The sequence below is a fragment of the Pangasianodon hypophthalmus genome, chromosome 5 (assembly GCF_027358585.1).
Source record: "Pangasianodon hypophthalmus isolate fPanHyp1 chromosome 5, fPanHyp1.pri, whole genome shotgun sequence".
Classification (NCBI taxonomy): Eukaryota; Metazoa; Chordata; class Actinopteri; order Siluriformes; family Pangasiidae; genus Pangasianodon; species Pangasianodon hypophthalmus.
The window spans coordinates 16,420,552-16,439,694 of NC_069714.1; the positions used below are offsets into that span (position 1 = coordinate 16,420,552).

Consider the following 19,143-nt stretch of genomic DNA (forward strand, 5'->3'; position numbering starts at 1 on the left):
GAAAATTCTGGTCTACACAGCCTTATCAAGGACTGCAGAAATGCTTTTGTATTAAGTTTACAGCTGAGCACAAACAAGATGAGTTAATTAATATATCCCTGCAGTACTCTCTAATGAAGAGCTTATGAGTTCTTCATTAAAAAAGATGAGGAAAGAGGAAAGTTATTTATATCATGGTTCAATAAAACAAATCTCATCCATCTGTTTGTTTATACCTCGTTGTATAGATTTGACAGCGGCCCCTGTGGAGTCCCAGTTAGTCTGGAAGCCAAAGTCATGACTGCTGTTGGGTTTCTGGTTCAGGCTGATCCTCATTTCACTGTAGCTTTCCTAGAAGACACACAGGACAATTCAGCCAGTCTGAACCTTTTACTGGCCTAAAATACCCACACAGCATAAAAGTCAATAAGTGAGCTGTTTTTGCACTGCAAAAATGATATCCTAGCAAGTAAGTACATCTTGAATACAGGACAAATTCAACTAATATTCCTCTTTATTAGATTGCTTTCAAATTATTTAGAAATTATTTAATAAGATTACTATTCTTATTTCTAGATATGTTTGCTCACTTCAAGCAAAATTTTTGGCAGGTAACTCACTTCACGCAATTCTCCTGGCAGATAATTTTGCTTATTTCAAGTGTTTATTTCAAGAAAGAAGTAAAATTATCTGCCAACAGAATAAGAAATTTTTAAACCTGGAATTTGTAGATATGTCTAAAATATAGGCTTACTGGTCTTGATTCATGTCTTTTAAAATATAACAGTTGAAAAAGTATAATAACCATATAGGGTTGTTTCCAGTCTTTTCAAGGACATCATACTTATAATATGTAAATTTGTCTTTGCAAAAATTATATAAAAGCTACACAAACCAAACTAAAGCACACATATCTGAGTACTTCCCTTTCATGAGTATTTTTTTTTTTGTTCACATATCAGTGCAAGCAGATTCTCACAAAAATATACTAGACCAGTTCTAAACTTACCTGCTGTGTGCTGTTGACAGGAGACACTGCTATGGGTTGTGGAGCTACACGACTGACTGGAGTCACAGATGTGGAGGTCTGAGTAGGGGGAAAAACTTGCTCCTCTTCATCCCCTTCATCCTCATTACTGCTTTGTACAGAACTGGTCTGGGAATTAATGTCATCTTCTTTCACAAATGCTGCATAACGGCTAGGTGCTGTATTATGCTTACTACCGCTTGTCTCACCATTAAAGCGCTTCTGAGATTCGTCCACCTGGGATCAGGCAGGGGTTAGTATTAGTGTGGAAATGTTGCTAAAATAGATCACTGCATATAGCAAAACCTCAAAGAATGTATATTATACTACACAGGATATAACCTCTGTATTGTCATTATTATAGTTCCATGTGGCATAAAATACCCCTACACTGAAAATAACAGGTCACATAACCATTTACATGGCAGACATGCTTATGTAGCATGATTGTATGTTACTGCACTTTCGTTAATGAACTTATTACTACTTCACACTGTTTCTCTATATTCATCTCAGTTCCAAACAGATTACTCACTGACTATATATATATATTTCAATACATTATAGATTACAAGTATTAGGTGAACATTCATCACTCTCTCAAAATGTTTTAAACATAATGGATTTTTTGTGAATAAAGTGAATGAGGCCTCTCACCATATAGGTACGGGGCAGGGAGGCAACTTTGGTGCTTGGGACACCAAAAGGTCTAGGAGTGACGACAGAAGTGATCCGTGCACTATCTGATCTCTGGTAGCTCCTGGGGAGTGAGGCAGAAACCCGAGGTGCAATGGGTTGCTTTGTTTCTGTTGAAACTGGTTTATACAAGGAAGTCTGGCTTTGGTTTTGCCTAGGTGCAGGCACAGGGTTAACAGAGTTGCTGGATTTTGTAATTGGTTTTAAGCTGTTGTTGGCCTCCAGTGGAGGACTGCTGAAGATGGTGCTGGTGCCCCTTGACTGAGTGGTGCTGGTGGGCTCTAGTAGAGTGGGTTTGCTGGTGACACTAGTAGGAACTGGATCATCCAGAAGGCTATGGCTGCTGGAGATGCTAGTTTGTTTTCCTTGACTTGTATGTAGAGTGGTCCCTAAGTTGGACTGGATGGGACTGGATGGAGCATCTACATCATTTGATGGCAGACTGCCAGCCTCTGGTGCATCATCTAGCAAACTGGGCAGAGAGCGCACTTTAGATCGGTTCAGGGAGTAGGGATTATCGACGGTATAGCTGCGTGTTGGTAAAACCCTGGTCTTGGGTGTTGGTTCATCAAAGACATCCTGGTCTTCAGAAGTGGAGAAGGTAGCGAAGCGACTCTTGAAGCCTGGCTCTCGGCTTTCCCTGCATAGTGAAAGGAAAAGGAGGATGGAGGCAGCCCTTATTAAATTACACTGGCACACACAACAAGCTGCACTTTCCCTAGGGCAACTAGTGAAGTAGGGTTATACAGACATTTGTAGTACATTAAGTGCAAGACTAACTGCATTTATGACTAGGGAAAACATATCAGTTACCTAAGAAACACTTATTATCAGGCAGATTTCTGTGTGTATATCTGTGTGTATGTGCACTTTACCTCTCCTCTTCCATTTCCTTGAAGGTCTTTGATTTCCGGGTGCTGCTGCCTGAACTAAGTATCTCAATCTGCTCTCTCTCTTCCTTCTTCTTCACGATATCTGAGTTAACACTCCTGCGCCTGTTTTTCCATTTAGTGAGATCCTGAAGACAAGACAATGATGCTCAAAACCCATAACCTTCTTTCACATACTCAGTCAAAGATAGAACAGCAGAGCATGAGAGACAAAAAGAAGTAGGGAGAGGGAAAAGGGCGGGGGAACATGGACTAGATTTTAAGGTGTACTATTTATTTTCTTGGCTCCACTTGCCTCGTGCATTTGGGGCCCGTATGTGACCTAAATACTGTGTTAAGAAAAAGCCCTTTCCAACACAGTCACCTTCACAACACAGCTTCATACTATTCATAATAGAATGTCACTTTGTGTGATTATAACACTTATTTACATTTTATGGTACCTTAAACACCTCAGATTCTATGAACCTTATAAACCTTATAAACCTTAGAAACATCCTCTAAAACACAGAAAATGACAACTCTTAGGACCATGCATGCAGTGAAGTGTAACACAAGGAAAATACATCCACTCTCACAAAGTAGTAATGATTGGATCATGAATATAGTATCTTATGATCAGCAAAGCACAAGGTAAGAAATCTGTACTGTCGTTGATGATTCATTGGCAGACAAGAGCAGAATACAAAGGCAGAGCAGTTGAGCTGATACTTACATCCTGCCACTTGTCTTCATTCTCCTTCACCTGCGCACGAATCTTCTGCAGATCCTCATATTGAACCTTTTGGACTGTCTGCTCAACAGGGATGTCACTCAATGATTTAGACCTGTCAGCACAAATTCACAGAGCGATGCTTTATAGTTGAAAAAGTACACAGACTATGTGATTCTGGAAATAAAGAAAAAAGAAAGAAAGAAGATCCCCATCATTCATACTTTATTTTATTTACATGGATGCAGAAAATACTGAAAAGGGAAAGAATAGTTACTCAGAATGGTTAATTCAAATCTTTTACATACGTATATTTTTTATACATGACAGAACATATTCCTTGGTGTTAGTAAAGCTGTTACGGACAAAGCATTAGTACTCAAAAAATGCAAGCTCTGTAAATGAGAAATCTGAGAGTCTGAATGCTCTGGATATTTCCTGAATTATTGATGCACTACTCCTCAATACAGTGCAATTCAAATTGGATTTTATTAGCTACCATTGTGCGTATCTGTTGATTCCTCTTTGTTTTGTGATGAAAAGAGTTGGTCTGCAGCCCACAGGGACCAAAGCAATGTGAATAATGTTAGTGTTTATTGCTGGGGCAAGCAGAACCACACAAAAGCAGAAAGACATTACAACACAACTGGACACACCATGCCACATTCCTGGCCCCAGATATCTACTCACCCGTCACTATCTGAGTTCTTTTGCAACAGTCTAGAGAATCAAAGAGAACCACACAGAAGGCAGTTTATATTTTGTGTATTTTAGACAAGCATCTGGCTAACACCAATACAAAGATTCAGTGAAATGCAAAATGTTTCAGTTTCAGTTACCAGAGAATAACTTTTTCTTCACAGAGCAGAAGAGAAGCAGTTATACTTTAGATATCACCTTTCTACACCCTGCAGTGTGGCTGCAAATTTGTGTGAACACAAGCTATTGACAATAACTCACTTAAGGAAAAGTTAGAGGTACACTAACTTCACAGGAAACTGGAGTTCCGTAAAGGTTATGGTGAAATAACTCTTTATAATAGGTTAAAGGTGTGAATGTACCCTACCAATTGCACTGTTTTGCTTGGTAATTACAGGCTAGGTGTGTTTTGAAAGTACATTTCCATAGAGACAAAAGTGAAATTTCTAGCTTTTACTGCATCTCATGGCAATGGGGAATTTCTAAGCAGCACAGCCTGTTGGCAGTCTTGTAAAGGGTGGCTGTGTCTGGCTGTGTTATTTATAGACATTACTCAGATTTTCACATTCCTCGACAGCTTTGGTCATTACACTCCAACTTCCACAAATCTGTGTGAACCTCTGAACCTCTTTTAGGGAATAGCTAGCTGACTGAAATGGAAATCTTGGTATCTCATTTTCGTTAGGTGAATTCATCACAAAAGCTTTTAGTAATACTTTTATTTATCAGACAAGCAGAGTAAGACAAAATGCCAGGCAATCTCAATCCTTTGGAAAAAGAATTAATCACAAAAAAACCCAGAATTGTTATTCATTCATTTTTAAACAATTAAATAGCACTCATGCCTTTTTGGTGGTGTTGTAGCAAACTCAGACTCATGCATTCTTAATGCATTTGTATATATCTGAAAACATATTAGCAATACACTTTAACAAATAAAAGGTTTTGGAGAAATAAATACCACCTAAGTACATCAATTAATACTGTTTACAAAGTTCTCTAGCCTATTCATTACGTGTTTACATAATAATCTCGAAATTATTTCCAGTAATCACAGGCTTAAAGAGCAACAGAATACCATCCGAAAGCGCGCTTAAACAATCCATGTTAGGCTACAAATGGGATAAATATAAAAGGGATATCAGAAACCATGAAAGCATGCAGGGACTCAGGTCATTCCTACACACTCAGAAGCCTAACCTCTCCACCATCAGCCTCTTCTTATATCTTAGGCGACTGGCCTCTCTGATGGCCTGCCATTTTTGGAGATCCTCCTCACTGCAGGATGGCACACTCGGGCCTGTTTGAGTTCCAACTGATCTCTGAGATACCTCAGTGGGATTCTGGACATGCACAATTCCAAGCTTCCTAACTAGCATATCATCTATTTTTCGGTTTGCGTCCCCCTTCTGTTTCGCACGCACCTGAGCAGGCACCTGTATTGGGGGGCACGGGGCAGATATCTTGGCCTGAAGTTTCTGTGGCAGGGCCCAGGGCTCAGGAATAGGCACAGGGTGATAGTTATTAGGTGCTCCTGAAAGGGGGCGCAGTGTAGACTGATGCTGTAACCTGCGGGTGACCACATCGTCTTTCTCAATGTCAGGGTAAGTAGATTTGGCATCGCTGTGCTGAGTGACCACTCTGATAGACGGCTCAGACCTGTGATGTGAGGTAAGCAGACCCCCATATTTCATCCTGGCCAGCTCAGTGTTAGAGTGGAAGGCATATGTGCGGCGGCTAAACATGTCATCATTTTCCAAGTCAGGGAGAATGTCATCAGATACATTGTAGGGGTCGTTAGGGTGCTCCCGCCCTAATAGTGGATGTCTTTTGCACTTAATCAGTCTTGGACCTGAGGTGGGGTCTGGCCTGGGCCAGAAATCAGGGAGCTGAAACCTTTGGGCTCCAGAGGTCTGTTGAGTGAGGATGAGTGGCTGTGTGGTAGGACTATATGTCGAGTGAAAAAGGAAAGAAGAAGGAAGAAGAATTTCAGAGGATAGGGATAGTGTGCAAAAGTACAAGACAGCAAAGCAAGGAGACAGGAAAAAAGTGTACAGGATCGCTTAATTTGCTTTTTTTTTTTTTTAATTTACTTATTTGCTTATTAATTTGCAGGCTGCATAATTTGTTCTGAAATCCAAATTACTTCTGCAAATCATATGCAAAATACTGGGGGCGTATGTGAGTTCATCCTATATGTCCAGACTGACATTGTATTAGTTATTTACTGAGATGAACATCATTCAAAAGAATGATGAATGTTGTGTGAAGTAAACAGTGTAGGTCAGTAAGGAAAAGCTGAGTAGGTGAATTAATTAGTGTGTGAATTAATTAGTGTGTGGAAGCTAATTTGAAGCCTGGGCTACTGCCTGTGGGGGTGTGACAAGGACCTGGGAGTGATGGGACTGAGTTGTGCTGAAGTTTGTGCGTGTGAGGAAGGGGGTTCAGAATGAGAGGGAGAGGACACACAGAGCTGGGGACTGACATCACAGTCGGAGTCCTCTGAGGATGAGCCAGACTTCTTCTGGCTAGACCCAAGTCAGGCAGGTCATGAAGAGAAAGCATAGAGAAGGGAGACAGGAAAAAACAGAAAGAGAGAAAAACCCAAACCTATTAGCCAGGAGAAAGAAGACCAAAAGTGTAGACCAAATAAATGAAGCTATACAAATGTATTCTGATCATATACAAAGACTGAAGTAAAAGCCCATAAGATATTGACAGTTGAATGAGACCTAAAAATATGTAGCTATTAAAAAGTCTTCAAAAATAGCAACAGTAAAATGTGTAACTAAGTTATATCTATGTATTTAATGTTAGTTGTTGTTTTCACCAGTGCCAGACAGACCTGAAGCCCTGGATCTTTCTGTACCAGGGCCGACGCTGTGAGCCCATTCTGATTTTCTGCACGTGCATGTCTTCCTCCGGTGTCCAGAACTTTGGGAGAAATTTATCATAGTGCACAGTGGAAATGGGCTGGACTACTGTCAGGCCCACTTTACGAGCATAAAGGTCATCATGAACAGGATCAGCATAACCAATCTCATCATCTTCTTCCTCCGAGTCATCATACATGTAGACATCAGCAGATGCAGACCTCCTAGCAGCCTTCTGAGGAGGCCTAGCTTCACTGCTGCTCAAGAGAGAGCCGAATGGATGAATAATCGCACACGGCCACTCATCAGCACACATTAAACCATCCATAGAAGTCAACATATTAAACACAAAACCTAACTAAATGTAATAAAATGAAGGTGGGCACAGATTTCAACCAAAAGATAAAAATGTAAAACACAGCAAACACTATTGAATGATTATGTTATACTGAAGCACAACAGTCTCTGGGGAGTGTCTGACCTGAGATAGGTCAACGTTGGTTGGGGCACATTAGTAACCATGACCTTTGGTCTGGTGGTTTGGGGCATAGTGGTGGATTCCCCTGAGGTCACGGGTAATGCAAAGTTGGTGGGTGTGACGACAGAGGGGGTGTGAAACCGGCGGCTGGCCAAATCATCAAGGAGCAGGTCAGGGTCCGGACGGTCTGCCTCTGAATCACTGCTCTCATACCCGAATGGCCAGGCAGCTTGCGTAGAAGTTTGAATGCCTAGTTCATTGGTGGAGGACGAGCCTGTGCCTATCCTGTTACCATATGGCCATCATCCAGGAATTGGCACAGACATACACGCATACAGGAAGAGTCATACACATACACACAACACAGTGTGTCATGAAAAAGGTAAGGCATTCTGATTTTCCACTTGTCATAACCAAACACAAAGACATTCACATAAGTATCACCTTTCAGTCATCTGTGCTCTCACAGAAAGTGAAACTTTAGGCTTTCTCCAAACTGAAACACTGATGTGCTAAAACTTCCTGGCAGATTTAAAGACTAATTTTAGTCAAGGAGGCTCATCTACTGTAATAGATAATGCCTGCAACCTGGGAAACGTTGAAATAAAGAATCACTGTAATATGTGTTTAAGAGGACTGCCATTACCTAGAGAAAGATCCATCCTCCTCTGTAAACATGGGACTGGCCCAGCTGCGTCTGTTTTCATCATTGCGAGTGTCAGCACGCTTCTTGCGTAGTGGTGCTGGAACGTAGCCTGACTGCTTGTCTTTGCTTGGCAGGAACTGGTTGAACTGAGTGCTGGTCTTTGGAGTGACCACCAGTGAGCGGCGATAGTCCTTGTTTTCTGACATCATGGATACCAGCTCTGTTTCAGGGTAACTGAGACTGCCTAATAGAGAACAGTGAAATTCAGGGGTAGGAAATTATAAATGTCTACATACATGACAGAGGCAATGGAAGGAAGCTCATTTATAAGCTGGTGTGGAGTATAGGGGAATGTCTCACTGAGGTGAACATAGAGCAAGTCTAGAGAACTACCTAATTAACCATCTGAGGAGAAAAACAAAATTCTGATGGACAGAGTGTAATAGGAGGACATTTGTAATAACTATCAAAATCAGCAGGTGTCTGCTGAATATCACGCTTGTACCACAATGTAGGAATGTGGAGGAAAAATCTGAACTGCTGGACTGTGGTCTTGTGTTCAGTTTGTTTAAAAAACAAACAACACCTAATTCAAACCAGCAGGGGGCACTATGCATTTGAGTTGCAAACATTTGGCAAGGAGCCAAATCACATTTTGACATATAAACATGCTCATTATCCTCAAATACAATACTGTGACAAAGGCAGGGCCTGTCCTTTTGTTTCCAATCAAATGGCCATTCAGTACTCAATTATTAATTGTCAATTATTTGGTGGCAAACAATAATGATGGGAAAATGTACAGCACATTAATTCCATTTTCAGTCAAACAGCACACTTGTACTTACAGTACTTATTTATGGAGGTCAATATTAAAGTTCAATATTCCACTGTGTGTCCATTATTTGATTTTTCCCATCATTTTTGTTCATTATTGGTTATAAATCACCCAAAGATCTTCAACAGTAAAAACAGAATAAAATCTGTAAATATTTTATTTGTAATACTGAGCTTTAATATTGACCTGCATAATTAATTTTCTGCATGACTGAGAGAAAATGGAATTAACGTACTGTACATTTTCACAGTTTCATTATGGTTTGTCAGCAAATAATTAATAATTAAGTGCTGAATGGGCATTTGATTGAAAACAATTGGGTGGTCTCTGCACAGTACTGTATATGCGTGAAGCTCGTTCACCTTTCTAATACCAAAACATTAAATATGGGTGCCATTTTTTTTTTCATTCATCCAACACTATTTGTACAAGCAGTGTCAAGTGTGCATTTCAAATATTATCAGTTACAAATATTAACAAAGCAAATATGCAACTTGCATGCTCAGAATGCATTACATACTAGAAGAATTCATGAGATGCCATGAATAAAAAGTAAAGAGCTGGGAGATTTGGGGTCTTACCCTTAGTGCTGTTTTTGAGTCTTGGGGATATTCTGTGAGTCCAGGAGGGAGTCAAGTGAGTTCAGGCCGTCCAATGAGTCCTCTCTCCTGTTTGCAGCCTGTAGTGGGAAGAGCTCCTGTCTTTTTAAGGAGCAGGCGTCTCCAATGCTGCTGTCTCTTACACTGCCCCGTGGAATAGCGCAATCTTCAAGTGCCTGTCGAGTACAAGGGGGGAAGAGTGTCACTCATGAACACGCATGCACGCACACACACACACACACATGCACACACACACACACACACACACACACACACACTTGACTCAGCTCTTCAGTATTTCTCCAATTCTCAGTGTAAAGACTCAGTCAGACACTGACTACTTATAAAAATGCTTGTTTTTTTTATTCTACATGGAGCAGAACCTGTACACAAAAGACTTCAGCCATGTTTGTTATGGTTATACTGGGCTCCCTGTGCATAAAGAAGCTTTTTTGGCTTGCTAGTAGAAAGCATTCGCTGGTTGATGTATAATACCTTTTGGAGCGTGGCCATATTTAATATTTTTATTTGAAATATTCTGCATTATATAAAATATCTATATGTATAATACTGCATTTAATGAACAATTTATCATGTTTACCCATCAATCAAACATGATTGGGTATGTGCTCAATTTACTTTGTGCTTTAAGATTACAGTCCTTTCATGCAAACACTTTTCTTCATTCTTACCAGTATTTGTTTGAAATGCCAGAGTGGATAGACCTACAATGACTTTTTGAGCAGAAACCAGGATTTAGAGCAATATCTTCTTTAGCTTTCCATAGGGTGAAAGTGCTACATATCAGAAGATCAGCAATGAGTATTTTATGAGTATTTTATCTTACCTTATAAAATATTTTGCCTACGAATTCCTCAGAAGCATTTAGGTTTAGGTAAGCTCCATTAAAAAAGGGATTTTATGGCTTTCTGCACAGATTATTATCAGAATCTGAAAAATGCAATTACAGTCACAACTCAGTACTGCATCATAGTCACAAAACCTACTTGTAAATACAGACAGGTGGGTGACATCAGAAGCATTAATTGTTTCCAAGTTGACCCTGAATCCCACACATGGCTATACAACCCTTTAATATATATTACTAGGTAACAAGGAGCCCATAAACCACATACCACTGCTTGGAAACAGTTGTGGTAAGGGTTTTACAGATTCAGAAATATGGTAATTAAATCCACTATTACAGATATATCTTAGTATCATCGTAAGGATCATCAACATTTGACATTAACAGAAATGTGGCAGCATTTACACTTACATTTTTAAGGCTCCTGCTGCTCTTCTGATGCCTGCATGAGATAAGAGCTGTATGTTATTAACCGCTCACAGCGTGGGAAAAGGACAATAAAAGACTACAGTGATTCTCACTGAAAGATCTGGAAAGTGAGTGCACAGTCCAAATGGTGCCAGGCTCCCCTCACAACACTGCACAAAAGGACCCATGTCAGTGCAGGAGGGCAGAAAAACACAGTCACTCTAACCAGCCTATATACACAGGCCTTACACTACTACAACAGCAAAATGGTAACAAGATTAACACCTACACCCTGAACATTCACAAGTGTGGCTAGTTAAGGCCACTCCTAAATAAAAATTCTTCGTCGCAGGAGGTTCAAAGGGCAACCATAAACATAACGAACATAGTACAGTTGGACCCAGGAGCCTGCACTGGACCGAAAATTGTCTAAAGGTATTCAATGTATGTCCTTCCGTAGTCCTTTCTGTCACCTCAGTGCTATGTACAAGAACATTAATAAAAGAAAAAGACGCAGATTGTAGGATTTTATTTTGTACTCTCATGTGCTTCCAGTCACATGACAACTACTGACACTGGCCCTCATTTTCAACTGCAGTTTTTTAGTGAGGTACAGGCTACACAACAAGGCTTAAACCTTTAACTTCTCAGCTTATTATTCAGCTATTCATCTTAAAGCATATTATTCAGTAACTACAAAATAATCTAAAGAATGTAAATACAACAGTGAGGCATTTGGGTCTGATTGTTCTGGTAGTGTAAGGGGTTAAATAACTTTGAAAAACAAAGCCACACATGGTGTGACTAGACCATGACAGTTTGAAATATACAGCCATCTCCATACAGTACATTCTTTGAGATGTTAGGAATACAATAGCAGGAGCAGCACATGCCAGGGAACCTTTAAAGTGATAACAGTGGTACAGCTGGAAGAACCTGCTAGAAAAGCATGAACTTAACATACCAGGCCAATGGAAAATCATTGTAACACCCAGTAACACTGATTTTTGAATGAGACAAAATTCATCAATCCATTATAACAGTGTTAATCTCTGGCCTGATATCTAAAATTAGAAATTCCGCCACTCAGATCTGAAGGTGATGATAGTGCTCTGTGGCCTGTGGCTTTTCAGCAGTAGGAGAACCAACACAACGGGTGTTTTGAAGTGAATTAAACAAGGTGTTCAGTCGACCAGACTATATAGATTTATTGCTCCAATAAAAGTCGTAAGGGGGAAGAAATTCCTCTCTCTTTCGTAGGTTGTAACAAAGTCCACATTGGATGTTGGAGTGGAAATTTCAGGAACAATTTACATCAGCATGGATTGCCTAATTTTAATTAAAGTGTTCTGCAAATGATAAAGACTTCCTGGGGAATGAGTTCAGAATAAAGGAAAGATTTCTGCTCAGAATCCCAGGGGCCTGACTGTGGAGTCACATGATCAGCTCATGTGAAAGAGAGATCTAAAAATGGATTTAAATGTAGTGTTTTACTGTTTCTTAGCCACATACGCAATACTCCATTTCATATTTCTGATGGGCTTTGTTGGTGGTGAAAAAGGAGATAATTAGCAAAAGAAAAGAAATACTTCATGAAACATGTATGTAATTTTGGACACTTATCTGAAACCACTAGAACAATTAAAGATGGTATAGAAACTGTTCACAGTAACACATGCTCTACCAACTTATCACGACACTTTCAGCTCCAATGATTTTATGGGTTGTATATGTTGCCAACCAAGACCAAGGAAAATACTTGTAAGGCAAAAAATGCTATTTCTTTCCCTTATAAAAGAAAACCAAGGGAAAACCTTCTCTTAGATGTAATGGTTTTCAGATTTTACAAGTATATTAAATGGGTAAAACCCACTGATCAAGCCTTTTGGACAACATTAGTTTTTTTTTTTTTTTTTTTGGTACAGAACAGTTTAAGTATTTTTATCCATTTGATGCTTTATCAATAGCATCTGTGTTTGAAATAGAGGATTTGCTAAGAGTAATATGTGATGTCTACTTAAACATCTACTTCACACAGACAGCCCGAGGAAGGCAAATGGGAATGCAAATTCTAAGTATCTACCTTGAATGTTTTTTTTTTTTTTTTTTTAAGAAAACAGGCCTATGATATATAACACAGCTTACTACTTTTTGATTTCAAATGAAAAGCTTCCATTTTTTTTTTTATTCTGGTCATAAAGTTTGACCTAGAGTCTTGTTATGTGAAAATTCCTCCCTGCTCATTATGCAATTAAATGTTATTATATGTATTCAATATAGGTGAGAACAGTAACTAGTAACTTTAAGAAATAAAAGTGAAAGTTTTAATAAACAATATCCAGTTGTCTTCTGTTACCATGGTGTAATGGTATGCGACATTGGTTTAGATTGGCACAACTTATGATGGACCAAATGCAGCCGATCCACAGTCAAGCTGTCTAAGGCTTTAATGGTCATAAGTGAACTACCTGGATAAATCACCTGGGCCATCAGTCCAGTGTCTAAAACACTCTCAACCCATCAATTATCCAACAGAATTTATACAGGTGGAAACAGTGGTATAAACTTTCATCCAGATGCATGAAAATGCAAGTATTATAACATAACTATTAATATCTCATTTCCAACTCATTAATTGACTATGCAATTATGGATAGAGCAGGTGGATGTCCAAACCACAGAAGCCCATGCAAATGCTCTGTTTGAGAACAAGACAGACAGACTACTACAAGGGTGAGGCAAACCATTCACTTATGAATGATATGAATGTCTGGTTTTCAAGTTGAAGTATGTCATTACTTGTGCTCTGGTGATAGTGCATGTATAGTTTGTAAAGAATGTTATTCTTTCACATGCCAGTCAAACCTCACCAAGCTCTGCCAGGCAATTTGATATGAGAATAAGCAGAAAAATGCTTTAATAAAATGCAAACACCTCCGTTCAGAACAATTTGTTGTCAATTTGATCAATTTGTAAGTAAAAGTGTGTGTGTACATGCATACAGTATATATTAACCCTGCCTACTGAGCTATTAAGGCTTCATGGCACTGCTCATTAACATTCAGCTAGTAAATAATTATCTCCACTTACTAAAACGGCAATCAAACTTTTCCACTTAACACCAATCATTTTTTTTTGAAAATGTCAAACATTTCTACCTCACAGCTCATATCTTGTCCATGTATAAAGGCATAACCTGTGAAGACAGTAATATGGCCCTGAAGGATGATTCTTTCAAGATAGCTGTGCAAGAGGCACAATACCCACCCACAACCCAACCCCCACCCTCCTGTGTGCCCATTTATGGCACAGCCTATTCACCAAATTCCTACTTTTCACAATTATGCAATACATAACTCCATCAGTGCTCTTGTGATAGTGACGACCATACAGAACTACACACCCAGAGAGCAAACACTGTATTCATCAAGGCATCTGCCCTTCCTTTTGGCTCAAGTATCAAATTTCAATAGTTTGAATGCCTCTGAAGTGAGAGTGCAGTCATAAAATGATTTGAAAATCAAATGAAGACAAACCCAGGGCACAGACAAGACATGAAAACTTTTAGTTTTATGTTAATTTTAATACAGCAATAGCTTTAACTTTTATACTACAACATTGCTTAAAGCTTTACTGAAGTAACAATAGATTAAAATGATCAAATGCTCCATAAGGATGATAGGCTGCTGTTGAGAGACAATTGTAGGTGTGTAGTTACATAACTTGCATACCAGACACTTTTTGTAATATTTTAAAAGAATTATTTCAAAATTGCTTAAGGTAAATGCTAAGTAGTGTTTGAGAAATGTCTAAGTATGATCTGAACAGAAGACAAGTAAAAGATAAAAGTAGCAAAAAAAAAAAAATCCTGCATAAAATAATAATTATAATAATAAGAAGAATATACATAATTACATAATACTAATTTCTAAACATAAAATGTAATAGAGAATTTGTTCTGAAATATGTACCTATTAAATTAAAATAAAAATTTAAATTATTAAAATGCACAACTATATTGTCAATGAAAAAGGAAATCTGTAAAGTGGGCTTTGAGTACTGCACAACAGTGACCCAAGCACAAAGTTCACATAGCACTGTTTACTTTTCATTGTCATTGTATGAAACAGCAATGAAGGCGTCTGAACTATGATTCAGTATTAATATGATCTGACATTTCACCACGATGTGTTCAGGCCATAGTCCAGTAACTCCCATTAACTTAAAATGCGATCATCAGCTATTGCTTTTTAAAAACACCTATAAAACACTTATATCTTTAAAGTGATAGTAAGGCATTCGAATGATATTACCTACATGTCATGTAAATGTATGAACTAAGAAGTATCAACGCGTTATCTTGAAATGCTTAAACTTTCTGATTATTATTCAGATATTCACCTTAAAGCATATTATTCAGTAATTACTATTAATTATTCAGTAACTACATTAAAACTAATAGCAAAGTGTCCACTTAAGTCGGAACCCAATGATGGTTGTTGCTAGGTGAAGAGGTTAAGCATTTCCTGTAATTTAGGCATCAAATCAAGGCACATTTTTTTCTAATCCACAGATAAAGACACTACACAAGCTGACACTGAGTATGCTCCATGTAGACATAATGCATAAGTGATATAATACAAAAGAGGAGCCCAGATGCTTATTACTGGGAGTTGCCTATCCTGCTGAGATACCTGCTTTTCATGGTCTGATGAGTAATGATGAAATAATGCATGGAGCTGTTTGCTTATCAGGACAGTTCCTTATATTAACCTCTCTTTCTATTGCCATTTGGGTGCTATGAAAAACCTTTCATTTCACTAGCAAAGAACTGGGAGGAAGACAGACTTTTATTACACAGGTCATCAAGGCCATAGTTTTTCATTCTCTGAGCAAATCAGAAGCAAGCACACTGTTGATATGGATTCATTACGCACATTAAGGAGCACTACATAACTATATGGCTATAAATCTTCAACAAAATTCATTCATTACTAATTATCCAGTAATTAGTTGTTCAAGATAGATCATCTGAAAAGCAGAAGAAATTGTATAAGCTTCCCAGGCAGTCATGTGTCCAGCCTATTTGTGTCCAGATGCTTCAGGTTTCAATTTAAGAGACATCATGAAACAACATAAAAGGTTTATAAGCTGTGAACATAAGCATGAACCTAAAGCAACACGAGAGGAGTGTAAAAAAAAAGATAAGCTAAAAAAAAAACAGAAGCCACTAATCATGTCACTAATCATGTCTTACCCCAACTATCAAAAAGTGACCTTTCCATTCTATAATTAGAAGCAATACCCTGCCTACACTGAAAGAGACCTGACAGTGGACAGGCACAACACCACACACACACACACACACACACACACACACACACACATACACACACACAGAAACCACAGAGAGCAGATAAACCACAGATGATCAGTGTGGTTGCTAGGGCTAGGAAGGTGTGGCATGGTTACCGTCATTAGCAAAGCTCACTTTGTTGTACCTCAGCTCACACTTGTGACACTGACCACACTTTCACTTATGTGAGACAACAAAACAGAAATGCATAGCTTAAAATACTTAAATTATTAATGATCTAATAATTCTCTTTATTAAGAGCATAGTTCTAAAGTTAAATTAATGAGCTCATGTCATATTCAGTTATTGCAAAGCAGTGATCAAACTCAAGCTCTGGATAAGGGCGTCTGCCAACTGCCATAAATGTAAATGTAAGCTGTCGCAATAATTAATATAAAGGAAATGCTTGCGTAGCTTATCATAAACAAGACAGCATTACTGTCGTGGTGAACATGTTAGTACGGGACCACCCAGAGACACACCTGTGAAAGAACTGAACAGGTTGTTCAACATGCCATGTTTGTTTCACCCTAGTCTCAGGTGAGGAGCAAATCTTAAAGCAGGTTAAAACACCCTGATGAAACACATACAACAAAACAATGTGACCTTTTGAGGCAGTCTCTAACCTCCTTCAGTCTATAACCTGCTGATAGGCCAAGTCAAGACTCTAATTTCATATCAGTGACAGTGATTTGGCACTCACTTCCTTTCTAATGCAATTAAAGGTTATCTTTTTCCAACAAAATAAACTAATTATAGACTTTGGGTTAGAATACAAAAAAGTGTACATGACAAACACTGCAACACCTCTACCTAAAGCCTGTGTAACTACTCTTCAGAGCACAAGCTGTAGATGTGATTATTGACTCAGTTAAATTTAAACCGAGGGTCAGTAGCACAAGATCATTTTACATGGACATGTGGACAACACTGGCAATCTGTCAGAGTCAACATGTTCTAAACCATAACAGGATTCAGGCATTTTCAACAATGTCACAGCAGTGTCCTCCTTAGCAGAGGGTCAAACTCAGTAGACACACTAAACAAACTTATTAAAACAAAACTTACTTGAGAGTTGCACTTGCGTATATATCCTGCAGGTACCCGGGATGAAAAAGCAGGCTTCTTTTAGTCCAGGCACAAGCCTTAAGAAGGATGTTGACGTTGTCCTCTCGACAAGGAATATGTGCCAAACTTCTGCGTCAGGCTGTAATCATACAGGAATTCTGTGTGCACACAGTTCAGAAATCATTGCATCCAAAGTTCAGAGCTTCTGTGAGCTCAGCTGGGGGTGGAGAGGAAGTACCTCAGGTAGCAAATAAAATGACATTACAGAAAGAAGGCAGGGTTTGCTCAGTCCGTGACAGATGTGTGGGAGGAGGAGCTTGGCCTTGGGACAAGGCAGAGAGAGGTTGTCTAATCGCAAGTCTCACAACGTTTCCTCCCACAGTCATGCAAGGCACTCAAACACACTTCATCACCCTGCCTTACAGGTACACAGACACGCTAATGTGAGTGCATACTCTCTTCTCACACCCAGAAACTGTCATTGCACACTGCTATGACATACCTGTGGCAGCAGCTGGGGGTGGATTATTTTGGAGACTGTAGTTGCTATGACAGTGAACAGGTGACTGACATGCAAACTATTTTTCCCCCAAGCAATTGTTCCATTGGGGTGGGAGAGGGTTTGCATGCATTAGAAATTCTATTTTCCGCTGGCTGTGTACACATTAGGTGCAGGCATACGCAACATAATGCATTCTTCATTAAGTTATAGACACAATTTTAGATCTTTCACGTTAACTGTGTTTTTATTTTGTTTTGCATTATCTGTGCAAATCTGTCCATGTGGATGGTTTTAAAACAGCCTGAATAATCACAAGGTGCTTTAGGTGCTTTAGCTCATAGGCATAGGTTAGGGTAGCGATGGTAGGGACATATGATAGCTGAAATGTACCTATCAATATTTGAGCTTTTAGTGAAGGGTAAAATATATGACAGTTTTGTCACAGTTCCTAATGTGTCGTCACATTCTTCAGTCAGACTCAGAGCAAGTCTCTCTTAGAAGCTGGTTTATACTAAAGGTGTTTGTAGTAGAGGTATAGTAGAGTTTAAAATCCCACTCCCACCCATACCTGAATGAAATCTGACGAATCCCACCTGCTTCCACATTAAATCTGAACAACCCTACCTGTCCAGCAGTTATTATTTTTACTTGCACCTGTCCATGATATTTTCTAATAAACTGACTTTGTTCTGTTTCCTAAAATAAAAACATATGATTAATTTAAACCACAGCAACTCTGACCAGGATAAAGCATTTACTGAAGATGTACAAGAAAATTGACCAATTTCAGCTCTAGGAACAGGTGTAGTAAAGGAATTTTTTTTTTTTTAAAATCCAGAATAGGTTAAATAGCAAGATGTTTAATAGCAAAAGGCAATTCAGAGATAAACTCTTGAATCTGACTTGACTTGCCAGTCAACAACAGACTGATGGAACATTGGTATTTTTGGGTAAAGGAGGTCACAGTCTTTCAGTAATAGGACTTGCTTCCCGGAAAGAGTCACATTCTGTGGCTAGGGGACACAATAGACTATAGGCAGTGTTTAAATGTGATTATGCCCTATTTAACTGATACTTTTGTAGAAGGCAAAAAAAGGCAAAAAAAAAAAAAATCATGAGAGGTCATACAAATAGCATATTGGGTGGACCTAAATAGCTAGACATTGTGCTCTGTGCATTCCTCTTCCTGTAACTGTGACTTTGGTAATTGAACATAACCTATGATGAAAATAATTTAAAACAACTTAATTGCTGAATTTCCAATCACACCACTTTTAATGACATTACTATAGTGGTCAAGCAGAAGTAGAAGAAAAGGATTTAATTAACGGAGTAATGTTATAAATGTACATAGTTGAACCCCTAATTTAAGATGGACTATTCCCCCAGACTGGACCTTTTATTAAACTCTAGCACTCCTGGCATTTGAAACCAACTTCTGCTATGAACAAAATTTCAACTCAGCTGTAAAACATGCAGTGATAATGATTCTGGGGAAAAAAAA

General features: G+C 38.8%; 1 protein-coding gene across 1 annotated transcript in view; it reads right to left on the reverse strand.

Annotated features, from left to right (window-relative positions):
• lmo7a (LIM domain 7a) overlaps positions 1-19,143 on the reverse strand; it is a 33,432-nt gene that overhangs the window by 10,481 nt on the left and 3,808 nt on the right. The window contains 15 exon segments of the mRNA XM_053233950.1: positions 216-330; positions 989-1,243; positions 1,664-2,342; positions 2,578-2,720; positions 3,308-3,419; positions 3,995-4,024; positions 5,204-6,004; positions 6,427-6,531; positions 6,849-7,133; positions 7,358-7,639; positions 8,001-8,244; positions 9,420-9,466; positions 9,468-9,613; positions 10,717-10,747; positions 17,138-17,238. Of these exon segments, the coding sequence (XP_053089925.1) occupies positions 216-330; positions 989-1,243; positions 1,664-2,342; positions 2,578-2,720; positions 3,308-3,419; positions 3,995-4,024; positions 5,204-6,004; positions 6,427-6,531; positions 6,849-7,133; positions 7,358-7,639; positions 8,001-8,244; positions 9,420-9,466; positions 9,468-9,613; positions 10,717-10,747; positions 17,138-17,238 (3,376 nt within the window).